We start from the raw sequence: 27,214 nt of genomic DNA on the forward strand, positions 1-27,214 counted from the left end.
ATAGGTGAAAATAAATTTTAATGGAAAACCGTTTTTGGTCGATAATCAAAATGGTTACACCTCCACAATATCCCATCAGTTCCTGCTTTCTGCATTTTTATCATTGTTATCATTGTTTTCAAAGAACCTGCATCTAAGGCTTTTCTGAAGTTCAAGTATAGTAGATCCACTATCTTGCCTCTTGATTTCACAATTGTCACACCTTCAAATAAAACCGCTAGATTCTATTATGACATCCATTTCCTGAGCCCATATTGGCTATCTTTTACGATTTTATTCCTGTGTAAGGGTTTTTCATTGGATGTGGGCATCAATGGCTAGGTAGGCATGTATTGCCGATCCCTAATTGCCCTTGGGAAGGCGGCGGTGAGTCACTCCTTGAATCACTGCAGTCCATCTGATGTAGGTATACCCACAGTGCTGTAAGGAAGGGAGTTCCAGGATTTTGATCCAGCAACAGTGATGGAACGACAGAAATAAGTTCCAAGTCAGGATGTTGTGTGTTTTGGAGGGGAACTTGCAAGTGGTTGTGTTCCCATGTTGCCCTCGTCATTCTAGATGGTACAGGCTTTGGGTTTAGAGGGTGCTGTGTAAAGAGCCTTAGTGAGTTGCTGCAGTGCATCTTGTAAATGGTGCACCCAGCTGCCACTATGCCGGTGGTCGAGGGAGTAAATGTTTAAGCTGGTGGATGGGTTGCCAATCGAACAGGCTACTTTGTCCTGGATGGTGTCCTGATTCTTGTGTGTTGGAGCTGCACTCATCAAGCAAGTGGAGAGTATTCCATCATTTTCCTGACTTGTGCCTTGCAGATGGTGGACAGGCTTTGGGAAGTCAGAAGTTGAGTTGGTTGCCGCAGAATTCCCAGCCTTTGAATTGCATTTGTAGCCACAGTATTTATATTGTCTAGTTTACTTTCTGGCCAATGGTAAGCCACCAGGATAATGATGGGGAATCCAGTGACACTAATACAGTTGAATGTCAAGAGGCCAACTTGATTTATCTATAAAGATGTAAATGCCTTGTGACTGAGGTTATGATTTCCTCCCAATAATCCTTGTAGAGTTTGTAACTTTAACTTAGACAGCTTAAAGTTAGTTTATACTTAGATATGAGTACACAGAATAAGATATAATTTGGAAGTTTGAGATGTCACAAAAATGTCTGAAACGGAGCATCTCTGTACAGGTTGCACTTTGAGATGGGGGTGAAGCAAAGAATGTTGACATATTGTTGACTGTGCATCACCACGAATGCTGGACACACACTAAAAGAGTGACGAGTGGTGAAAAATGCTCGTTAGGCCACACCTAGAATACTGTGTGCGGTTCTGGTCGCCACACTATAGGAAGCATGAGATTGCACGAGAGCGGGTGCAGAGGGAATTCACCAGGATGTTGCCTGGGCTTGGAGCAGTGGGTGGGCCTCATCGAGGTGAGCAAAATTATGAGGGTCATAGATTTTCCCTTTAGTAGAGGGGTCAATAATCAGGGGGGCATAGCTTTATGGTAATGATCAGGAGATTTAGAGGGGATTTGAGAAAAATGTTCTCGCCCAAAGGGTGGTGAGAACCTGAAACTCTGTCTGAAAGGGTGGTATAGGCAGGAACCCTCAACATTCAGGAACCATTAGAAGAACATTTGAAACACCATAGCATACAAGGCTACAGACCAAGTGCTGGAAAATGGGATAGAATAGTCGGGTGCTTGATGGCCAGTGCAAACACGATGGGCCGAAGAGTCTCTTTTTGTGCTGTAAAAGTCTGACTACAGATAGATGATAAATCAGCAGATGTGAACTTTAGACATTTCACAAAGGCAGGAGAAAAGGTGTGTGATTGATATCTAATGACTAAAATTAAAAATACCTTTTTCCACCTCTTAAATTGTCATAACTGTTACTTTTAGGCTTAATATACTTCATGTTCAGGTTCACTCAATATTACAAAGATACATGTGGATCACCAGATGATAATTTGTTCCTGTTAACACAGCTGTAACCAGCAATAACTTTCTGTACTTACCGTTGGCAGCTGGAAAAGTGTTCACAGGATTTGGGAAGTAGCACAAAGATGGTTGGCGCTTCCGTAGCGAAGCTACTGAGTGCAGTCACACAAGGAAATGAGAATTACACAGGTATGTTGTGTTATTCTAGAATACTGCACAGAAACTGCTGAGTCAATTCAAACAATAAAATGTGCTCGGGATCAAAACTGAGGTTGCAAATAAAATTGTTTCACCAGCTACCAACTTCGATCAAGGTCTTCTCACCTTTCTATTTTTAATTTTACCTGAGCCACTATTTTTTCTGGCTGTCGAGCTTTTCCGCAGACACATTTTACTAGTTTGCCCAAAATAATTTATTTGATTGCATTTGCCGCTTTTTGAAGCAGGTTTTAAGAAGTGTTTGAGCGTAAAGTTATATATGCATATAGATTATACATACGTGCATACATTGTTAATGGATTTTGTGATGGTTTTCAATGCAAATTTCCATTATTTATTTTGGCCTGTTCATACGTGAGAAATGGAATAGAAAATGAGACAGAATGCCTATGGCCTTTGAATTATTGAATTGCTCGCATTAAATAAAAAGTCAGACAAAAAGTTAGAGTTCCGACTTGTGCCTGGAATAGCAATAAGACTGAATTAAGTCACCCATAACAGCAGCAATTAGCTCTGTGGTTTTAGCTCTTAGCATAATTCAAACAAATGAATAATATATTATGCACCATGTTTACTATTGTTCCTACTCTTACAAAGGAGTTCCTTAGAGCACGCCATATGCCTGGATAATAAATTTTAGCTGGCAATGTTTAAATCTCTCCTATACTGTACCTGTGACTCCAAGGCAGATAGCGAAATGCACCATTGACTGTAGCCATCTTATTATTTAGAACAAAGAACAAAGAAAAGTACAGCACAGGAACAGACCGTTCGGCCCTCCAGGCCTGCGCCGACCATGCTGCCCGTCTAAACTAAAATAGCCTCCACTTCCTGGGTCCGTATCCCTCTATTCCCATCCTATTTATGTATTTGTTAAGATGCCCCTTAAATGTCACTATCGTCCCTGCTTCCACCACCTCCTCCGACAGTGAGTTCCAGGCACCCACTACCCTCTGTGTAAAAAAAACTTGCCTCGTTCATCTCCTCTAAACCTTGCCCCTCGCACCTTAAACCTATGCCCCCTCGTAACTGATCCCTCTACCCCGGGAACAAGTCTCTGACTATCCACTCTGTCTTTGCCCCTCATAATTTTGTAGATCTCTATCAGGTCGCCCCTCAACCTTCGTCGTTCCAGTGAGAACAAATCGAGTCTATTTAACCTCTCCTCATAGCTAATGCCCTCCATACCAGGCAACATCCTGGTAAATTTCTTCTGCACCCTCTCTAAAACTTCCACATCCTTCTGGTAGTGTGGCGACCAGAATTGAACACTATAGTTCAAGTGTGGCCTAACTAATGTTTCTTTTCATTAGCACAATCTTCTCCTATCTTCACTGCATCCATTCCCTACATGAGAATGGTGCATCACCATTCTATCCCTCGTATCCCACTTTATAGCTGTCCTCTGTAACTCCAAAGACACCCCGATCCCTCAACTTGGACCATACCAGAATTAATCATCTCCGTTTTGAACCATCACCTGAAAATGTGTCTTTTAGGTCTTTACACAACAATCCACTCACCAGCTGCACCTCCAAAAGTACACACCATTAACTTGCCCTCTACCCTGGCCAGATCCTTCTCCTTACTGCCACCCCTTTCTGTTCCGCATTTCCCATTGTAAAGAACAGGAAAGGATGGGCAAAGCAAAACAATGAGACAGAAGACATATATCCGGAAAATGAATCTGGTGTCACAGAAGAAAGAGTAAAGGAGCCAGAAACGCTTAAACAACAGCTTAATAAAACGGAGCAGTTTCTGTGAGGAGCGTCACGAGAGATTAGCATATTGAAAGAAATATATTTTGAGTATCATCAGTGACCCTTCTAACATTCAAGTGACTCCAATGAAAGCAAATCTGAAATGTACACTCAGAAAATGTACCAATTTGAAAAGAAAAGCTCCACAGCTGAATTTATTTCCAGATTATTTGGCTGTAATTCTTTTCCTCAGCCTACTGCACACACACTTAAGGATTAACATGGTATATCATCTGACAAACAAAAGTTAAATCCCCTGAGTGAATCTCTTTCCACCTCATTTCCCTCTGGCTTTCCTCAAAACCCACCTCTTTGACAAAGTATACTTTTAACTATTTTGGCACAGCTGTCCATCTATTCCTCTTGTGATGTGCTCTAGATTAATGCTCTAAGTTAAAGCTAATATATAAATACAAGTTTATATTGTGCATTGCAGTAGATAGATCAATATATATAGTTAGCCACCTCCAAATTACAATTTTCAGTTTAAGCCCTAGCACCTTTCAGCCTGGTTTCAAGTCTGCATTCCAAGCCAGATACCAGGGCCGTCCAATCTCTGAGCGCCATTTGGCTCTGAGCACCGACCGCCTGGCCAAGGCCAGCCCGAGAACATAGAACATAGAACAGTACAGCACAGAACAGGCCCTTCGGCCCTCAATGTTGTGCCGAGCCATGATCACCCTACTCAAACCCACGTATCCACCCTATACCCGTAACCCAACAACCCCCCCTTAACCTTACTTTTATTAGGACACTACGGGCAATTTAGCATGGCCAATCCACCTAACCTGCACATCTTTGGACTGTGGGAGGAAACCGGAGCACCCGGAGGAAACCCACGCACACAGGGGGAGGATGTGCAGACTCCACACAGACAGTGACCCAGCCGGGAATCGAACCTGGGACCCTGGAGCTGTGAAGCATTTATGCTAACCACCATGCTACCCTGCTGCCCCCAAAGGGCTGCTATCTTTTTTTAAATGGCTGGTGCCTTAATGTTGCTCTGTGCCCCAGCTCATCCCAATTCCAGGTGGAGTTGATGTTTTCACATAAGGCTCTTAGCCTCTCAAAAGGCAGGCTTGGAGTTGATTGTCTGTCCTGGCTTGGCATTCAATTGACGGAAGAAACTTGAGCTCTCCATAATTTCTACTCCTCTCACAAATACCATCTGAGCATATGCGCAATGAAAAAATATTCCAGCATGCAACTACATGCTTCCCTGCCTTTTTCGTTAGGCAAGAATAGTATGCGTTTAATTTTCCTAATTATTTCAAAATTAGTTTTAGAACCTTTGCTTTAGATTTTAAAACTATATTCCACTGATTTGTTTTAACTTGGGGAGAAGGGGATGTTGTCTTCAAAGGAATGATCACAGTGCATACTATTCTTGTGTTCATGCTAAGAAAAGGGAAGACAGTAGCGTATTGGTATTGTCACTGGACTAATAATCCATGGACATTGACATGCAATTTATAGTGCAGAAGGAGGTCATTTGGTCCATCAAGTCCACACCGGCAAGACCAACTCACCTAAGCCCACACCTTCACCCTATCCCCAAAAAACACTAACCCCACCTAACCTTTTTGAACACTATGGGCAATTTAGTATGGTCAATCCACCTAGCCTGCACATCTTTGGACTGTGGGAGGAAACCGGAGCACCTGGAGACCATGAAACCATGACCATCAAACCATTGTCGATTACCGTAAAACCCCGTCTGGTTCACTAATGTCCTCTAGGGAAGGAAATCTGCCGTCATTACAGGGTCTGTCCTGCATGTGACTCCAGACCCACAGCAATGTGGGTTGACTCTGAAATGGCCTAGTGAACCATTCAGCTCATAGACGATTATGGATGGACAATGAATGCTGGCCCAGCCATGACACCCACAGCCGCTGAACGAATAAACAAAGAAGTGAATGCATCCATTGTTCAAGAAGAGTTTTATTCAAATATTTAAAAATTCATCTACTTTTGTGACAGATATCTTTTTAGCTCATGTAGCTTTTAAAGATGACATTTTTGTTGGTTTCAATCATACCACCTTGCGATACTACCTGCTGTCTCTTCCTGCCTGCCTCAAGTGTAAACCCAAGCTTTAGATGAAGGCAGGATTAGGCATGGCTGCGATGTCTTCACAATGTTCCTTCCTTTGCAACACACCCTCTGCTCACACAGACTTACTTAAGAGTCCAATATTCTAGTTTGTGAAGCTTCCTAACTGTTGCTATAGCTTACAAGAATCTTTCTTTGAAAACATCTGTTGTGATGTTGGACTGAATCTTGTGCCGCCCTCTGTGGCAAGTTTGGTGTCAGAGAGCATTTAATCACAGAGGTGGGAACCCTGTACCCACCCTGATTGAGGCAAGGGCAGCATTGGGCAGTGGGGTGCTCACCATACATGGAACTGCTGGCGTGATTGCTTGCATGCTCCTGGTTGGTGGGAGGTGGCAGGCAAGATCCCTCACTCCAAGGCACCCAGTGCCTGATCAAGAGGCCCGGCATTGGGAAGTGAGGGTCGAGCTGCAAGCCACCAGCTTTCTCTCTCTGCTCATCCCTCCCCATGGACCCCCTTCCCACCAACACTTACCTCTGCCTGGGCCCCTCCTCGATTATTGGCCTTGGTGGGTGTAGTGCAGGCAGCAACCACCACTTTCCCAGTGCTGCACTTGAGTACAGAACAGCTGCCAGTCTCTAATTGGCCAGCAGCACTTGGCGGGCAGGACTTAGGCCCCCAAGAAACGTGACCTCTAGCCTACCACGACCCTGCCAAGTGCCTGATTGATACAATGCAGCGGGTGTATTCAAAGAGGCAATGTTTGAGTCTTTCTCACTCTGTTGCCAATAGCTGAAACCCCTGTCACCTCAACAAGACTCTGCCCTTAAGCTAAAATAGCCTAATAGTTTCCATTAATGTGACTGCTTCGGGTTATTGAGATTATAGGTGAGAGTTTGTCTTGGATGCTTAGAATTTTCCACAAAATAAGCTTATTAACTACAGTCAGTTTCTCATCCAAAGACATTTGTTCAGTGGGCTTCTTCCTCTATTCAGTGCTGTTTTAAAAGAATGTTGCCACCTGGTCATTTGGAACTGCTATTTTTATCAGACTGGGATATCTTGCACTTCTTGCTTTGGCCCTTCCAGCTGCAAGAGGAAGTCCAAGGGTAAACCTCTGCAGGGGTATATATTTGTCATCTTTGGTCTTTCACTTCCTTTCTTACAAGTCTTGTTATTGCCCAAGGCAAATAAAAGTGGAGAAGTTTTATTAACTAATGGTCCTAAGAAGATGACCTTTACATTGGTGCATCCTCCAGTCAAGCAGATGTTTAGCTACCCAACCAAATATGTTAAGGATGACGGTTGCTGATGTCAGCATATCACTGACAGCTGTAACAATACATGGAACTCCTAGGATTGCTTCACATGCTGTTTATAAACCAGAAAAGGGTGCTCAAACATGTCTGACAGGAAAGGAATTTAATGACATTTTCCTGTCCCATCCTGCTGCAGGAAACTTTAGTATTCGGTCTAAGGCCCACTATAGAAGCACAAGAACTTTTAAAGATCTACTGAAATTCACTGAACTATTAATTGTAAAATCAGAAAATGTTTTTATGTTGTGATTTATTAGCTTATAGGAAAAGGTGCAGAAAAGCATCTCCTGCTCAGTGAATAGCCATGCGACATAATGTGTTACTGAGTCACACTGCCCAGGGGTATACCGAATACATCGATGTTTATGTAGGTTTACCTAACCCCTGACAAGGTAGCTGTTTGTCAGGGTGGAAGGATAAACGGAGAAGGAAAATAATCTACAAGTAGCCTTAGCATTCCTGGGAAATGGAAAAAAAAGGATTTGTGTTTCTGCTCCTGGTTATACTATCACGAACCCTCGCTGAAATTGAACCTCATTCAGTTACTCCATAGTTAGCGCAAAGGGGAGGGACATGGGGGCTGCTGGGGGGCTGAGTGGCAGGTAGACAGGTAAAGGCTGAAGTTTGTCAGAATAAAAACATGGTTGTTAAATGTTATTTCATTCTGTGTATGAAAATAAATATTAAGCAACATAATACTGTAACTCGAAAGCACTTGAATAGAAGTGCGCAGATTGTTTTGGAAGGTTCATCAAAAATGTGGAGTGTTTAACTATTTGTAGAGAGGAATGATGTGGAGTTACTAATGTAGTGTTCAATAGAATGAATTCGGGGAGCTCAGTATTTCATGTGTTGGTCTTTGTGTTTATCCACCCTCCTTTACAATAAATACATTGAACAGAATAAAAGCAGTAAAATTAGTCTATTCTGTGATACTGCACGATTTGAGTTCTTCAACATTACTATTTGACCATGATACCCTACACAGATGATAAGCCTGCTCAGCACTCATTGTTTAGACTCACTCCTGAAGAATGACCTGTTCGGTGAGTGCAGAAGACGGGTGATGCTGAAGTGTGCCCTAATATGATTTGGGTCCTTCAGGTAAAAGTAAATGTTGCTCGCCATTGTTTACTTGTGTTAAATGAACAAAGAAATATAAATTTCTGTTCTTCACCCCAGTCCAACGCCGGCATCTCCACATCATGTTCTTCCTTGTGACACTGGATAATTTGCCAGCAACAAAGTCAAATGAATATTATAAACATTGGAGTTTTTCCCTCCTATGTTTCAGGATTGGCCTCCAGAGAAGTAGCTCAAGCCTTAAAAGCCCTGGGATCAGCTGCCCGTGGTGTTGCAGCCAATACTAATGACCCCCAAGCACAGAGTGCGATGTTGGATTGTGCAGGTGATGTTATGGATAAATCCAGTAACTTAATTGAAGAGGCTCGGAAAGCTATGGCAAAGCCAGGTGACCCAGAAAACCAGCAACGGCTGGCACAGGTTAGTGTGCTTAAGCTTGACACTATTCATTCATTTTTAACCCTGCGTTCACCAGTATGATCACACCAGTACCAAAACTGTGGGAATGGATGGAGGAATTTGCACCAGTGTAGAGATTAGATGCAAAATGTGAGGCGAAGTAGATATAGGTTTATTGCCTGCCTGGATCTAATTGTTAAGACAAGAGGAGAGGGCTGATTGTCACTGTGGCCATTCTCCATCACCTAAACCCCTTGCCAAATTGGAAGCTGAGTTGGGAAGGGAAATCAATTGGGCAGTATGGAGTGAAGCACTGTGTAGGGTAAATGGGACCTCCTCATGTGCAAGGATGAGCCTGATGCAGTTAAAGGTGGTGCACAGGGTACATATGACTCAGGGGAGAATGGGTTCTTTCAGGGGACAGCAGAGGAGTGTGAGTGAGAGGTGTGGGCGGGGGCCAGCAAATCAGGCGCACATGTTTTGGGGTTGCAAAAAAGTGGGAAGAATCGGGGCGAATGTTCGTTGTCCTAGCCAGGATAGTGGAGGAGGAGGTGGGCCCGGACCCTTGGTGGCGATATTTGAGGTTTCAGAGAAGCCGGAGCTCATGGAGAGGAGGAAGGCCGATGTCGTGGCCTTCGCCTCTCTGATTGCACGGTGACAAATTTTGCTGGAGTGGCGGTCGGCATCGCCACCGGGGGTAGCAGCATGGTTGGATGACCTGTACGACTTCCTGCGGTTAGAGAAGATAAAGTATGAGTTAAAGGGCACAGCGGGGGAGTTTGAGAAAAGGTGGGGGATGTTTATGACCGTGTTTGAGGAGCTATTCATCGTAGGGGGAGAGGGGGGTGAAAAAGGGGAAAATTCTATACTGGCTGTACAGTTGATTGTTGGGAAGCATGTTTCCCGGGGTGTTTACTCGCTGTAACCTGCTTTGATACAAGTTTGTAATAAAATATATTTTAAAAATAAATAAATCATTTCACTATTAATCCATGGGATGTGGGTGTTGCTGGCTAGACCAGCATTTGTTGCCCATCACTTAAGAGGGTGGTGGTGAGCTTGAACTGAAGCGGTTTGGTTGGGTGACCTGTATGGCTTCCTGCGATTAGAGAAGATAAAGTATGTGTTAAGGGGCTCTTCAGGTGGGTTTGAGAAAAGGTGGGGGATGTTTGTGACCGTGTTTGAGGGGCTGTTCATCTTGATACATGTTTGTAATAAAATGCATTTAAAAAAACATAAACCCCTTGCCTTGATCCACAAATAAACATGTTCATCAAATTACACATTAAACAGTCTATTCCATTTCCTTTCTCATAAATTCTGAATTTAAAACGTTCGTTGATAATTACAGTTGCTGCATTTCATAACCAATAACACTGTTTAAGTGTGACTTTTTTATGTTTGGCTGGATTTTGAAAGGGGCTATTTATACTTAGCAGAGTGGAATGCCTTGCTGTATAAACGTTTGGGACAGCCAATCTGCTAACACTGCCCATTAAATTCGATTTGAAACAAGTAATAGGTCTATCCCAAACAGCAGGAAACACGTTTTACACAGTGAGAATCACCTCTGATAATACACATTTAGGATTTGAATCTTGCAAGGTCCTTTGCAATATATTGGTTGCATCGTAATACTAGTGGCCAGCTTGATTAAAGATTTATTCAATGCAACAGCGGCAAGGCCAGCATTTTTCCCAAGGTTAATTCTTGTTATACAGTCTGTTCATTATATTTTGTTCAGCACACCTTGTATCTTTGGCATAATATTTTTTTTAAACTTCTAAAATCAGGCCACAGGTGTTAAGCCTGTCTTTTAAGCCTGCTTCTTTATATAAAGAAGCAAATAGCTAAATGTGTACTAATGGAACACAAATGCATCATGTCTATTTTTCTTCCTGCAGGTTGCAAAGGCGGTATCAAATGCTCTAAATAGATGCGTGAACTGTTTGCCAGGCCAAAGAGATGTGGATGCAGCTTTAAGAACTGTTGGAGAGGCCAGCAAAAGGCTTCTTGCAAGCTCAGTAAGTAACCGAGGCAACTTGTAAATAAAGCTGGTGGTGCAAAGTTCTGTAGCATTTTAAATGTATCTACATATTAGCTGAGACAAACAGTTCAGAAAGAGACAGTGGGAGAAACTCTAGAGTAACTAACTTGGCTCTAAAACTTTGAGGCTGGTTTTGCTGATACCTTGATATCTCTATGAAATTGGCCAACTGTTTAAAGCTCAGTTAACGGTTTATAGAGCCTATGCAATCTTGTAATATAGAAGCTTGTGGGTCTTAGAATTTTCAGATGTAATAATAATCTTTATTACATTGCAATGAAGTTGGTGTGAAAAGCCACTAGTCGCCGCACTGCGGCACCTGTTCGGGTACATTGAGGGAGAATTCCGAATGTGCAATTCAACTAATAAGCACGTCTTTCGGGCCTTGTGGGAGGAAAATAGAGCACCCGGAGGAAACCCACACAGACACTGGGAGAACATGCAGACTCTGCAGTCAGTGACCCAAGCTGGGAATCGAACCCCGGACCCTGGCACTGTCAAGCAACAGTGCTAAGCTTTGTGCTACCGTGCAGTCCTGTTGAGCCTTGAGAGTAGGGAGTAAGTTTTATCTATCGTTGTGGTATATATTGTAATCCAATGTATGAAATCTTTCAGCCTATGCTTAACACAAATTGGTGTTTGGAACACGCACCAATTTGAAGGTTTTATTTTTGTGTGTGGCAAGTTGAGGGGATTGTATCATGGGGGACTTCAATATGCAGGTGGACTGTGAAAATCAGATTGGCAATCGATCCCAAGAAAAGGAATTTGTGGAATGTCTAAGAATTTTTTTTTTGGAGCAGCTTGTGATAGAGCCTACTACAATTCTGGATTGTAATTCTGGATTTGGTGATGTGTAATGAGGCAGACTTGATTTGGGAACTTAAGATGAAGGAGCAGTGACCACAATATGATAGAACGTACCCTGCGGTTTGAGAGGGAGGAGCTGGAATCGAGATGTAACGGTACTACAATTAAATACGGGTAATTAAGGGCAATGGCAGGTGTTTTGGGGTTTATTCGGGAGGCACAACAGAAATTCATCCCAAGACGGAGGAAACATGCTAAGAGAAGGACAAGGCAACCATGGCTGAAGAGGGAAGTCAAGGACAGCATAAAAGCAAAAGAAAAAGCATACAAAGTGGTGAGGAATAGTGGGAAGCCAGAGGATTGGGAACCCTTTAAAAGCGAGCAGAGGACAACTAAAAAAACAATAAGGGGGAGAAGATGAAATATGAGTGCAAGCTAGCTAGTAACATAAAGGAAGATGGGAAGAGTTTTTTTCAATATATAAAAGGTAAGAGAGAGGCAAAAATAGACATTGGACCGCTAGAAAATGTGGCTGGAGAAGTAATAATAGGAAGCAAAGAATTGGCAGACGAACTACATAGTTGCTTTGCATCAGTCTTCACGGTGGAAGACACCAGTGGATGGCAGAGCTCCAGGAGAATCAGGGGGCAGAGGTGAGTGCAGTGACCATCACTAAGGAGAAGGTTCTGGGGAAACTGAAAGGTCTGAAAGGAAACTGAAAGGAATCACCTGGACCGGATGGACTACATCACAGGGTTCTAAAAGAGATAGCTGAGGAGATTGCGGAGGCATTGGTGGGGATCTTTCTCACTAGAGGCAGGTAGGGTCCCAGAAGACTGGAAAGTGGCTAATGTAACACCACTGTTTAAGAAGGGAGGGAGGCAGAAGCCGGGAAATTATAGGCCAGTTAGCCTGACTTTGGTCATTGGTAAGATTTTGGAGTGCATTATTGAAGATGAGATCGCAGAGTACTTGGAAATGCATGGTAATATAGGACTGAGTCAGCACTGCTTCGTCGAGGGGAGGTCATGTCTGACAAATCTGTTTGAGGTCTTTGAGGAGGTAACAAGGAAGTTAGACAAAGGAGAATCAGTGGATGTGATTTATTTAGATTTCCAGAAAACCTTTGACAAGGTGCCGCATAGGAGACTTAAATAAGTTTAAGAGCCCATGGGGTTAAGGGTAAGATCCTGGCATGGATAGAGGATTGACTGACTGGCAGAAGGCAGAGAGTGGGGATAAAGGTGTCTTTTTCAGGATGGCAGCCAGTGACTTGTGGTGTGCCTCAGGGGTCAGTGCTGGGACCACACTTTTCACAATATACATTAATGATCTGGAAGAAGGAATTGAAGGCATAAATGCCAAGTTTGCAGACATCTGTAGAGGGACGGGTAGTATTGAGGAAGCAGGGGAGCTGCAGAAGGACTTGAACAGGCTAGGAGAGTGGGCAAAGAAGTGGCAGATGGAATACAATGTGGAAAAGTGTGAGGTTATGCACTTTGGAAGGAGGAATGGAGGCATAGACTATTTTCTACATAGGGAAATGCTTAGGAAATCATAAACACAAAGAGACTTGGGAGTCCATGTTCATGATTCTCTTAAGGTTAACGTGCAGGTTCAGTTTGCAGTTAGGAAGGCAAATGCAATGTTAGCATTCATGTCAAGCGAGCTAGAATACAAGACTAGGGAGGTACTTCTGAGACTGTATAAGCCTCTGGTCAGACTCCATTTGGAGTATTGTGAGCAGTTTTCGGTCCCATATGTAAGGAAGAATGTGCTGGCCTCGGAAAGGATCCAGAGGAGGTTCGAAAGAATGATCCCTTGAATGAAGAGCTTGTCGTATGAGGAACGGTTGAGGACTCTGGGTTTGTACTCATTGGAGCTAAGGAGGATGAGGGGGTATCTTATTGAAACTTGTAGGATACTGTGAGGCCTGGATAGAGTGGGTGTGGAGAGGATGTTTCCACTAGCAGGAAAAACTAGAAGCAGAGGACACAATCTCAGACTAAAAGGGGGCGATCCTTTAAAACAGAGATGAGGAGGAATTTCTTCAGCCAGAGGGTGGCGAATCTGTGCTGCAGAAGGCTGCGGTAGCCAAATCACTGAGTGTCTTTAAGACGGAGATAAATAGGTTCTTGATTAATAAGGGGGTCAGGGGATATGGGGAGAAGGGGATGAGAAAAATATCAGACATGATTGAATGGCGGATAAGACTCGATGGGCCAAGAGGCCTAATTCTGCTCTTGTGTCTTACCTATCACTTTTTAGTTCCCACCAAATTCCAAGAACTTTCAAGAGGCTCAAGGGCATCTAAATGAGGCGGCTGTTGGTTTGAATCAATCTGCTAATGAGTTGGTGCAAGCATCTCGTGGAACCACGCAAGATCTGGCAAAGGCTTCTGGCAAATTTGGCAAAGATTTTGATGAATTCCTACAGGCTGGTGTTGAAATGGCTGGACAGTCCAAGGTAAGGAAAATGGTGGGAGACGGAACAAAATATAAAACAATTTGTAGTCTGACACCTTAAAACTTCCAATGAATCCAGCTTAAGAATTTCAAAACTGCACCAACTCTGAGATATCAGTCTCTGGTATGTTATTGCAGTTCTCTAATCTTTTGTGTGAAATGCTCTGCTGGCCCTCGTATGTTGGGATTTGAAATCGGCATTAACCCTCAGTAAGAAAATTCTCATTGGGGAATAACCTTATCAGCAAAAGGGACAATCACTAATTTAGAATGCAAACTAACAAGTTCTATTAATAATAATAAGAATCTTTATTATTGTCACAAGTAGGCTTACATTAACACTGCAATTAAGTTACTGTGAAAATCCCCTAGTCGCCACAATCCGGCGCCTGTTCGGGTACACTGAGGGAGAATTCAGAATGTCCAATTCACCTAACAGCACATCTATCGGGACTTGTGGGAGGAAACTGGAGCACTCGGAGGAAACCCACGCAGTCATGGGGAGAACGTGCAGACTCTGCACAGTGACCCAAGCCAGGAATCAAAACCGGATCCCTGATACTGTGAAGTAACAGTGCTAACCACTGTGCTTCCGTGCTGCTCATATCCCATCACTAAACTTAATTGTGAATTTGCTGATGTCTCAGCAGAGTGGATGATTGTGTGAATCCCTTTCCACACTCTGGAAAGGTGAATGGTCTCTCCCCAGTGTGAACTCGCCTCTGAATTAGCAGGTGGGAAGACAGTGAATCTTTTCCTACACAGGGAGCAGGTGAATGGCTTCTCCCCAATGTGAACCTACTGGTGTCTCAGCAGATGGGATGACTGAATTGAATCCCTTCCCACACACGAAGCAGGTGAACGGTCTCTCCCTGGGGTGACTGTGCCTGTGCTTAGGAATTTCCACTTCAGATGGGTAACGGAATGTCTTTCCACAGTCCCCACATTTCCATAGTTTCTCCCTGGATTGACTACACTTGTATTTTGACAGGCCAGATGATGCTGAAGCCTCGTCCACACACACACAACACCCTAATGGTTTTTCTCCACTGTGAACGGTGCTTTTTTCTACCATGCTCAGAATCTGGTGATGATATTTAATTCAGGATAAATTGAGCGACTCTGTCCAATCCTGATGTGATGTTTTGTTCGAGCTTCTGGACTGCAAATCTCCAATATGACTCCAGTAGATTATCCCTCAAGGAAACAGTTTTATTTTCCTGTCTGTCTATCCTCACCACCTCACCCCCGTTGTGGATCCGAGATACTAGGCTCCCTCCATCGCCATTGAACGCACTGCACATGCTTCAGTCACAGACTGGCCCCGCCCCCTCATAATGTACAACAAAGATTAATACTTAATATTCCACTAGTTGAGGCACGGCAAACTACCTCTAGTCCTAACACTGAATTCTACTACAAACTTACTTTGAACTTCTTGTGACATTTACCTCTGGGTTTCTTGCTGTCAGCCCCAAATCATGCCTGTTGACTGGCACAACATCAACTCCTAGCTCTCTTTTAGCAAGTCTCTTGAGCCTATTGCTGCAAGTACAAAGATCCCCGTGCTGCTTCTCCGAATGTTACGCAATTTTTTTCAGGCAGCTTTTGTAACATTCAGCCCAAGTTTGAGCAGCTGTGTAGGTACATCTAATACCATTTCCCAAATATCTGTGACTTCTAATCAATGGGAAGTAAGCTCATGACTTCCTACAACAACCTAACCTCAACTAACACCCTACGTTCAGAATTCTTGGCCAGTGGGGGAAGTACTTATGGCTTCCAACAAACTAACCGTGACATTTTGTCAGCCAAGGTAGGGAGTGTCAGAAAGATATTTGATTGTTGAAGCCCATATTTAACATCCGCATCCACTTGTACCCTTTTACAGTGCTAGCCCTTCGGCCATCCTTTCTGGTCAACCAGTATCCCAATTTTGACTTCAACATGTGCCCCAACAACAACCTCAGTTCACTTATGTGAAGCTACCTTACAGTATTTTACTTAGAGATGCCAACCCAATGGTTCCACAAAGTAAATTAGTCTGCATTTCCCCTTCTGTATGCCGAGATTGAGCCAAATCGGGGCAGAGCAGCAAAGTGCCAGATTCAGTCTCCAGTTTGGATGTGTTAGTTGGTCATAGCTTTGGAAACAATGAAGGGGAAAATCAACCAAGATCCCTGCTGCTGTTCATTGAGGCCTATACATGTGAGGACAGGTGAATATCAGATGAGAACAAAGCTACACCCAAAACTCAACCCCTGGCATGGCATGTCTGAACTCCCCTGTGAAGAAACCCTGCATGGATGGGTGAGGTCTCCATTGGTATGCTAGCATCGGTGTAGTTGATGGCAAGTTGCCAAGCTATTTGATGGTAACCATTACCCTAAACCAAGGTTTTTGGGGAAGGGTAGCACACTGGTGAGAGAAAAACATTGTAACCACCATCTAGAGCCTGTTCAGGTTTTCTTTCATCTTTACTGTGAAACACAGCATATCAATCCACATATAATTTTAGTTTTAGTTCTCACTTAATCCTTCTACCTCCACAGGATAAAGAAGACAAAGCTCAGGTGATTGGAAACCTGAAGAGCATTTCGATGGCATCAAGCAAATTGCTGCTAGCAGCCAAAGCGCTTTCTGCTGACCCGACAGCTCCCAACATCAAGAATCAACTAGCTGCAGCTGCGCGGTAAGGATGAAATGAGTAATTACATGTGATACTTTGCCTTTTGCTTCCTTACATGGCCAGATTTCAGCAACCTACTGTTGTTTGTTATTAACCCATATGGTGACAGTCATGAACATAGAACATTACAGCGCAGTACAGGCCCTTCGGCCCTCGATGTTGCGCCGACCTGTGAAACCACTCTAAAGCCCATCTACACTATTCCCTTATCATCCATATGTTTATTCAATGACCATTTAAATGCCCTTAATGTTGGCGAGTCCACTACTGTTGCAGGCAGGTTATTCCACGCCTTTACTACTCTCCTCCTATGACAAGTTGTTCACTCCAGGGATTCTTGTGAACCTCCTCTGGACCCTTTCCGACGCCAGCACATCCTTCCTTAGATACGGGGCCCAAAACTGCCCACAATACTCCAAATGGGGTCTGACTAGAGCTTTATATATCCTCAGAAGTACCTCCCTGGTCTTGTATTCCAGCCCTCATGACATGAATGCTAACATTGCATTTGCCTTCTAAACTGCCGACTGAACCTGCACGTTAACCTTAAGTGAATCGGGAACAAGGACTCCCAAGCCCTTTGAAAAAATGAAATGAAAATCGCTTATTGTCACAAGTAGGCTTCAAATGCAGTTACTGTGAAAAGCCCCTAGTTGCCACATTCCGGCGCCTGTCCGGGGAGGCTGGTATGGGAATTGAACCGCGATGCTGGCCCATTTCGAAAATAGTCTATATCTAATTTCCTCCTTCCAAAGTGCATAACCTCACACTTTTCCACATTGTATTTCATTTGCCACTTCATTGCCCACTCTCCTTCTGCAGACCTCTTGCTTCCTCAATACTACCTGTCCCTCTACAGATCTTTGCATCATCTGCAAACTTAGTAACAGTGCCTTCAGTTCCTTCTTCCAGACCTTTAATGTATATTGTAAAAAGTTGTGGTCCCAGCACAGACCCCTGAGGCACATCACTAGTCACCGGCTGCCATCCTGAAAAAGACCCCTTTATCCCCACTCTTTGCCTTCTGCCATTCAGCCAATCATCTATCCATGCCAGGATCTTATCCTTAACACCATGGGCTCTTAAACTTATTTAGCAATCTCCTATGCGGCACCTTATCAAAGGCCTTCTGGAAATCTAAATAAATCAGGTCCACTGATTCTCCTTTGTCTAACTTCCTTGTTACCTCCTCAAAGAACTCTAACAGTGCCTCACGGCGCCGAGGTCCCAGGTTCGATCCCGGCTCTGGGTCACTGTCCGTGTGGAGTTTGCACATTCTCCCCGTGTTTGCGTGGGTTTCGCCCCCACAACCCAAAAAGGTGCAAGCTAGGTGGATTGGCCACTCTAAATTGCCCCTTAATTGGAAAAATGATTGGGTACACTAAATTTATAAAAAAAAAAAAAAAAAAAAAAAAAAAAAAAAAAAAAAAGAACTCTAACAGATTTGTAAGACTAGCCTCCCTTTGACAAAGCCGTGCTGACTCAGTCCTATTTTACCATGCACTTCCAAGTGGACCATGCGAAAACTACACAAGTTTGAACAAATGCAAAGCAGTTTGCATAGCAATTGTCAAGTGTCATTTGTTTTCGGGGAAACTGATTTCAGGAAGAGGGTATAGCTTGTTCCTATGGAAACAAAATAAGAGTTGTTAAATTTAGCAGCTTTTCAATATGCCGCAAAACAAAACTTTGCTACGAGTGCCTCCATCTAGCAATTGCTGCTAAAGAGGCACAACTGTTGCATCTTATCCAGTCGGTGGCACGGTAGCACAGTGGCTATCACTGTTGCTTCACAGCGCCAGGGTCCAAGGTTCGATTCCCATTTGGGTCACTGTCTGCGCGGAGTCTGCATATTCTCCCTGTGACTACGTGGGTTTCCTCCGTGTGCTCCGGTTTCCTCCTACAGTCCAAAGATGTGCAGGTTAAGTGGATTGACCATGCTAAATTGCCCTTAATGTCCTAAAAAGATTAAGTTGGGTTACTGCGTTCTGGGGATAGGGTGGAAGGTGTGGGCTTGGGTAGAGTGCCTTTTCCAAGAGCCAGTGCAAACTTGATGGGCCGAATAGCCTCCTTCTGCACTGTAAATTCTATGAAACCATAGTTCAAACCTTTGCGACCTCCTATCCTCTTTGAATATTTTACATAAGGCAAACAGAGTCTCAAGTCCTTTCCTGTAGACCCTGCCCATCAATTTGCTCACGAAAGTTGTTGATATGTAATCAGTTGATGCCTTTGATATGAATCAGAAAGTTGATAACACTGCTTGATTTAGTATTTTAATTGTAGAGAGGGATGTTGGTTTTGTGCGAAGTTAGGGTTAATGGGTGGCAGTCGTTAATTCTTTACATTAAAATGGATTCATCCAAATATCCTAAAAGATGGGCAAGTTAGAAATTTAAAATCCAGCCCATACAGGTCAGACTTCACTCTGCCAAAGGCATAACACAGTTGTGATTTAGTATAGCTGCAATATGCGCAAAGTAGTAAATACTTGTGTTTTGTTTTCATAATGTAGAGCTGTGACTGAAAGCATTAATCAGCTGATTACTATGTGCACACAGCAAGCTCCTGGACAGAAGGAATGTGATAATGCTCTTCGTGAGCTCGAGGTAGGTAACAAACTTTTGCCATTCTTCTTGTGCTTCCCTGATTTGAACTTCTGAAGATCTTTGAAGGATCTGGTTTCCGTTGAAAGCTACAATTTCTGCACGATCATTTCTCAATTTACTATTAAATACTGAAGTGATATTGAAGTACCACCAAGTGGATGATTGTTTCACACAGACCTTTTTGAGGCCTTTTGTACACTTTATTTTTTACTACTTGTTCACACTGGTTATACTCAGGACTTTGGAGTACGATCACAGCAACAGCGAAATGGTGGATGATGCTGGTTTACTGTGGTCATATTTAAGAAGTAAATATTTCACACATCTAGACTTAATTTTTTTCTAAATCTGTGACGCAGCCCGATTTCAACAAGATACATAATCAGCAGAAACAAAAAGGCTTTATTAAGTATTTGTAAAGCTCAAATTTTTTAATGTAAATTCACACTGTTGCCTGCCTGTTAACAAAACTGTAATTAGAATTCAGAAGTGAAGAAATATATGCTTCAGTAATTCAGAGCCTTGGCCCACTCTATTTGATATACTACATTCCGTTTTTATGAGGGTGATAGCAGTTTCACCAGAATCATGTCCAGGGTTTAAATCTGAGGGCGTAAGCTTTGTATGCGCATATTTTCCTTCAGCCATCTAAACTCAAAGTATTTAAAATGATGAAGGGATTTGCTGCAATACAAGCCAAAGAGTTGGGAGACACAAATCTCTTAGTGCTGGCAGGAGGGTGAAATTGCAGGGCATGAGGTTTAAGAGGCCAGTTCCCACTCTAACTTTGAACTTAGAAGTTTGAAGTGAGAAACGCTGATGGAAGTAAATGCAGATACCTTTAATATTATAGGCATTTCGTGAAGTCTCAACTGGAGCAGGATGGATATTTCAAACAAACTCCTAGATTCATAGAATTTACAGTGCAGAAGGAGGCCATTCGTCCCATCGAGTCTGCACCGGCCCTTACAAAGAGCACCCGACCCAAGCCCACGCCTCCACCCTATTCCCATAACCCAGTAACCCAACCCAACCTTTTTGGACACTAAGGGCAATTTAGCATGGCCAATCCACCTAACCTGCACATCTTTGGACTGTGGGAGAAAACCGGAGCGCCCGGAGGAAACCCACGCAGACACGGGGAGAACATGCTGACTGCACAGACAGTGACCCAAGCCGGGAATCGAACCTGGAACTCTGGAGCTGTGAAGCAACTGTGTTAACCACTATGCTACTATACTGCCCACAAATGCTGAATACTGAAGTGTGAAATAAAAAGAGTAGATGCTGCAAGTACTCGAATCCAGGCAGCATCTCTTTTCATTATTTCATGGGATGTGAGTGTTGCTGGCAAGGCCAGCATTTGTTGCCCATCCTTAACTTCCCTTGAACTGAGGGCAGTTAAGAATCAGACACATTGATGTGGGTCTGGAGTCTCATTACCAGACCAGGTAAGGTTGGAAGATTTCCTTCCCTAAAGGACATGCTGTGAACCAGATAGGTTTCACAACAATTGATGGTTGCCCTGGTCACTAATTACTACTTTTGTTATCCAATTAAAGGGCAGTTTAGCATGGCCAATTCACCTACCTTGCACATCTTTGGGTTGTGGGGGTGGAACCCACACAAACACAGGGAGAATGTGCAAACTCCACACGGACAGTGCCCCAGAGCCGGGATCGAACCTGGGACCTCGGCGCTGTGAGGTAGCTGTGCTAACCACTGCCCCGCCGTTCTGTCCTGTCACTGGGTTTTTAAAGCCTGCGTTAAGTCAGAATCTTTGGAGTTTCTCTGGCCCCAATTATCTAAATTTGATGAATGTCAAACTTCCTTGTTTGGGTACTCTTGGTCGCTTTATGAAACCCGGGATCCCATGCACTTTTTCTAATGGCTTTCTCAATTTATGTAGATGCACCCCAGCTCCTGAGCACTCTTAAAAACAATTGTACCATTTAATTTTTACTGTGTCACCTCCATCTTCACATATGTCAAAATATATCACTTTGTGTGAAATTTCATCGACCACATGTCTTCCCTTTTTGTCAGTGTCTCCTCCTTTAGTCTCTTCCATTAGGTCAAGGGAAATAGGAGCTGGAGTTGACCATTTGACCTTTTTAATTTGCTTCAACATTCAACAGGATCTGATCGTACCTCAATTTGGCCTTCCTATGCTATCCCCTGTCAGTCAATTCCTTTTGCACCCAAAACTTTATCAACCTCTTGATGATGCTCAACGGCCAGCATCGATAATATTGTGGGGTGAAGAATACCCAAGTGTGTCAACCTATCGAGTGAAGAAATTTCTCCTCCTCTCAGTCCTAAATGGCCAACCCCTTATTCTGAGACCAACCTTTTTTCTAGATTCCTGTCGGCCGCCTCCTGAGTTTGCGAGTTTCTCTTCATCAGCAAACCTGGAAATGTTCTCACTCCCTCCCTCTGTGCACTGTCTGAGTTCCAGGTCATTAGTATACAACAACAGGAGCAATGGTCCAAAAACCAACCCCAGGGGAACATCTTTATCTACTTGCCCCAGGTCTGAAAAATAACAATTCACCACTACTCTCTACTTTCTGTCCCTTTAGCCAATTTAGTCTCCATGCTGTACTGTCCCTTTTAAATGGTAAGTTGCATAGATGCGTTTGTTTAACTCTGGCTGACCTAATAAGTTCACATTCTCACTTGATTGCATGTGATTATTTTGAGAAATGAATATTCAGTTGCTACCAAATAAAGACTATTTCTAATCAGTAGATTCTGCCACAAAATGCCCCTTTTGGCAATCGAAGGAGATTGAGACCTGCCAACTTCCTTGCTGAGTAATCAAGTTCTTGAAGCACTTATTTTCATACAAGAAGTGCCGTTTGCAACTGTGCTAGCAGGCTTTAATGGTGAAATTTACAGCTGTTTTTATCGTGGGACTGCTGGAAGGTGCACTGCGTTTGCACAATTAGTTGTAACCTGAAGAAAACCAGGTTTAAAAATAAATTGATTATCCTCAGCTGCAGACTGTGGATCAGCCACAATCTTATTGAATGGCAGAGCAGACCGGAGGGGCCGAGTGGCCTACTCTTCCTAATTTGTACCTCCATCGGCTGTAGCATTCCAGAAGGTTTTAACCTCTGGGTTTCAGCCGACTGCATGAGCCATGCACTGTGGACCTCAGTACTAACTTGTCAATCTCCGTATAAAGCCAACTCACAGTTCAGTTACATGTATTCATGATTTATTTTCTTAAATGTCCACTATGCTGTCACCTTAATATGCTCTCAACGCAGTGCAAACCAAAACAATATGCTTATGTTGCCAATTACTATCTCCCAGTCGTCTCGCTTCCTCCCTCCGTGCACTGTCCCAAATCAAGTCAGATTTAAAAGTATATTGTAGAAATTTTGATAAAATCTAAGGGATAACCAAATTCAACTCACACCAATCCTTTCAGCATTCTGATTTGCATAATGAGAACTGCAAAAGTGATTAGCATGAGTAATGCATAGCAGAACTGAACAGGTTTGTGCGATTGTGTTGCAATTGGTTAAACTACAATGTACTTGCTGGGGGTATTTTCTCATGGAATATCATGTAAACCTGAAATGTGATTTTCTTACAGACTGTTCAAGGAATGCTTGACAATCCCACTGAGGCGGTCAATGACTTGTCTTACTTTGATTGCATTGACAGCGTGATGGAAAATTCCAAGGTATCTATGTGTATTTTTTTTATGAAAGCGAAGAACCACCATTAATGACTGAACAGTTCAATCTGGATATTTCATCTTTCTTTTGGCGGGCAGTCTTGTTTCTGTTTAAATCAGGAATTTGTGCTCAAGGATATATTACTAAGAAAGTATGGAAGATTATTTTCTTTAGATTAATGGCACATTTTGATACCTTTTGCTGCACAATTCAATAATGCGATTTGATGCAAAAATGTTGGTCAGGACATGCAAAAAAAGACTCTTAGTGCCTCTTTGGCCTGTACTATAGGATCTTTTAGGTCTGCCTAAATAAGTAAATAGAGTCTCCATTTCATCTCATCCCATGAATTACATCCCAAATTTATCCAGTCTCACATCATGACATCCTTCATTCCAGCTGCCTTGCATATCATTGGTGTATTCCTTCTAAATTCAGAATAGCCTCCCAAAAATGCAGTGTCCAAAACTGTAGGCTACTACAATAAGATCTGCCTATCGCCTTGTGTCATTAAGGCAAAGTTTCTTTCATTTTGTAATTGTTGCCTGATGGAATTTAAGAAACATTAATTTTATAATAGTTTCACTTGAAATTTCAAATGGTGCACAATGAGAGGTTAAGACTTGTGCTCCCCTCTACTTTCGTATTGAGAGCAAAAATTAACACATTATATGTCCGATGCTTTTCTCTATAATCATTCTTATGAAATTCATACATTTTAGTCCATTAATATTTTAGCCATGGCTCGGTTTATAGCACACTCCTCTGAATCACAAGGTTCCGTGTTTGAGTCACAATCCAGGACTGGAGCACAAAATTCAAGGTTGGCATTCTGATGCAGTACTGAGGGAGCATCGCACTGTCGTGGGTGCTGTCTTTCAGATGAAGCCTTAAACTGAGGCCTCTTCTGTCTGCTCAGGTGAATGTAAAAAATCCCATGGCACTAATTTGAAGACGAGCAAGGGAATCATCCCTGGTGTTCTGGTCCATATTGATCCCTCAATCAGCATAACAAAAAAAACAGATTGTCTGGCATTATCACATTGCTGTTTTTCGGAGTTTGCTGTATTCAAATTAACTTCTCCGTTTCCTACACTACAATATTGACTACACGTCAACAGGTACTTCATTGGCTGTAAAGTGCTTTGTGACATCTGGTGGTCATGAAATGTACTATATAAATGCAAGTCTTTCTCTTTAATTTTCTTTAGGTTCTTGGAGAGGCAATGACAGGAATTTCTCACAATGCTAAGAACAGTGACCTACCAGCTTTCGGTAATTCAGTAAGCTCTGGCTCCAAGGCTTTGTGTGGACTTACAGAAGCAGCTGCTCAGGTAAATACTTATTTAGTTACTACTTATTTGATTAAATGTGGATGTCGTTGTCGTGGACAGCATTTGTTGACCATCCATAATTGCACTCTTAAGGTGACAGTCAGCTACCTTGAACCACAGCAGTCCATGTGGTGTACATACACACACTGTTGTGAGGGAGGAAGTTCCAGTATTTTGATCCAGAAACAGTGAAGGAACGGCGATATTATATGTCCAATTCAGATGGCATGTGGCTTGGAGGGGAACTTCCAGTTGGTGGTGTTCCGATGTATCTGCCACTCTTGTCCTTCAGACATCATGAGTTTGGAAGGTGCTTGAAGGAGCTTTGCAGGTGATACACATGGTTGCCACTGTGTGTCAGTGGCGGAGGGTGTGAATGTTTGTGGAAGGGGTAGTAATCAGTGGGCTGCTTTGTCCTGGATGGTGTCGAGCATCTTGAGGGTTGCTGGAGCTGCAATCATCCAGGCAAATGGAGAGTACTCCATTACATTCGGATTTGCACCTTGTAGATAGTGGATAGGCTTTGGGGAGTTAGGAGGTGAGTTACTCACAGCTGGATTCCAAACCTCTGTGCTGCCCTTATCGCCACAGTATTTATGTCTGGTCCAGTTCAGTTTTTGATTAATGGTAACCCCCAGGATGCTGACAGCAGAAGATTCAGCAATGGTAATGCTGAATGCATTGAATGTCATGGGGAAATGTTTATATTCTCACTTGTTGGAGATGGTCATTGCCTGAATTCTGTGACATGAATATTACTTGCCGCTTATTAGCCCAAGCCTGAATATTATCCATATGTACACAGACTACTTCTGTATCTGAGGAGTTGCGAATGATGCTGAACATTGTGCAATCATCAGGGTATACCTCCAATGGAGGAAAGGTCATTGATGAAATGTGTGTGTTTGGAGGGGGGGGGGGATGCCTAGGGCTGAGGAACTACTGCAGTGATGACCTGGAACTGAAATGATTGATCTGCAACAACCACAACCATCTCTGTACGAGGTATGATTCTCAACCAGTGGAGAGTTTTCCCCTGATTCCCATTGACTCCAGTTTTGCCAGGGATCCTTGAGGCCACACTCTGTAAAATGCTGCTTTGATATCAACAGAAGTCACTCACCTAATTTCTTGAGTTCAGATCTTCTAGTCATGTTTGAACCAAGGCTGTAATGAGGTCAGGAGCTGAATGGCCCTGGCATAACCCAAACTGAGCGTCCGTGAGCAGGTCATTGCTGAGTAAGTGCTGCTTGATCGCACTGTTGATCAATTTGCTGATGAATAAGAGTAGACTGATGGGGCGATATTTAGCCGGGTTTGATTCGTCATGCTATTTGTGAGCAGGACATATCTGGGCAATTTTCCACATTGCTAGCTGGATGCCAGCGTTATAGCTGTACTGAAACAGTTTGGGTAGGGTTGTGGCAGGTTTTGGATCATAATCTCCAGCACCATTGCCAGAATGTTGTCAGGGCCCATAGCCTTTGCAGTATCCAGCGCCATCAGCTGTTTCTTGCTATCACTTGGAGTGAATCAAATTGGCTGAAAACTGGTATCTGCAATGCTGGGCTCCTTCAGAGGAGGCCTTGATGAACCACCGCTTGACATTTCTGGCTGAAGATGGTTGCAAATGCTTTCGCCAGGATTTTTGGGCCTGTTCTTTGTTTTGCAGGATCGACCTTGGAGATTTGGCAGCCCAGCCAAAGATCCATTGACATTCAGTGGAATTTGACAATCCTGGCAGAGGGCAGGTCTGTAAAATCCTGCCCTTCAGCCTTGTCTTTTGCACCAATGTTCTGGGTTCCCCCATAATTGAGGATGAGGATATTTGTGCAGTCACCTACGTTAGAGTTGTTTAATTCTCCTCCACCATTCACAATTGAATATGCCAGGACCGCAGGGCTTTAATCTGATCTGTTAGTGGTATCGCTTTGCTCTATCATTTTCTTTTATTCATTTACAGGATGTGGGAGTTGCTGGTTAGGCCAGCATTTATTGCCCATCCCTAGTTGCCCTTCAGGAGGTAGTGGTGAGTTGCCTCCTTGAACCGCTGCAGTCCTTGAGGTGTAGGTACACCTACTGTGCTGTTAGGGAGAGAATTCCAGGATGTTGCCCCAGCAACAATGAAGGAAGAATGCCGATATATTTCCAAGTCAGGGTGGTGAGTGACTTTGAGGGGAAGCTCCGGGTATCTGCTACTCTTGTCCTTCTAGGTGGTAGTGGTCGTGGGTTTGGAAGATGTTGTCTCAGGAACCTTGGTGAGTTACTGCATGGTACACATGGCTGCCAATGTTCATTGGTGGATTGTTTGAATGTTTGTGGAAGGGGGAAGCAATCAAGCGGACTGCTTTGTCCTGGGTGGTGTCAATCTTCTTGAGTATTGTTGGCGCTGCACTTATCCAGACAAGTGGAGAATATTCCATTACACTCCTGACTTGTGCCTTGCAGATAGTGGACCAGTGTTTGGGGGTCAGGAGGTGAGTTTTTCCTTATAACATGCATCGGTTTCTCAATTGCTCTGCAGCAAAGCATTCCATGCTTTAACATATCGACAGTCATTGTTCTTCGCCCTGCTCCTTGTGTGCTCACTCTCCCAGTGATACTTTTAAATTGTTGACGCCTCATCTCTGACTCCACATTCAGAGGAAATAGTGAAATAGTATTTCAAAATCTTTCAGCACCTCTGTTAGTTTTCTGCCCTTCAAGGAAAAATAGCCCACTTTGTTTTCGATCCCTGGCGTGATCCTGGATTATTTGTTCATGGTTCGTGCCAGCATTTATTGCTTATC

The 27,214-nt window shown here is 43.3% G+C and overlaps 1 protein-coding gene across 4 annotated transcripts in view; it reads left to right on the forward strand.

The window, feature by feature from the left end:
- The window catches only part of tln1 (talin 1), a 287,368-nt gene that overhangs the window by 188,934 nt on the left and 71,220 nt on the right, over window positions 1-27,214 (forward strand). For all 4 annotated transcript variants that reach the window (XM_038790731.1, XM_038790732.1, XM_038790733.1 and 1 more), the window contains 8 exons: window positions 2,030-2,132; window positions 8,592-8,800; window positions 10,684-10,803; window positions 13,905-14,102; window positions 16,654-16,793; window positions 19,306-19,399; window positions 23,007-23,096; window positions 24,303-24,425. In XM_038790731.1, coding sequence (XP_038646659.1) covers window positions 2,030-2,132; window positions 8,592-8,800; window positions 10,684-10,803; window positions 13,905-14,102; window positions 16,654-16,793; window positions 19,306-19,399; window positions 23,007-23,096; window positions 24,303-24,425 — 1,077 coding nt within the window. The remainder of the gene's footprint in view (window positions 1-2,029; window positions 2,133-8,591; window positions 8,801-10,683; window positions 10,804-13,904; window positions 14,103-16,653; window positions 16,794-19,305; window positions 19,400-23,006; window positions 23,097-24,302; window positions 24,426-27,214) is intronic.

This window comes from Scyliorhinus canicula, chromosome 3, assembly GCF_902713615.1.
Source record: "Scyliorhinus canicula chromosome 3, sScyCan1.1, whole genome shotgun sequence".
Lineage (NCBI taxonomy): Eukaryota > Metazoa > Chordata > Chondrichthyes > Carcharhiniformes > Scyliorhinidae > Scyliorhinus > Scyliorhinus canicula.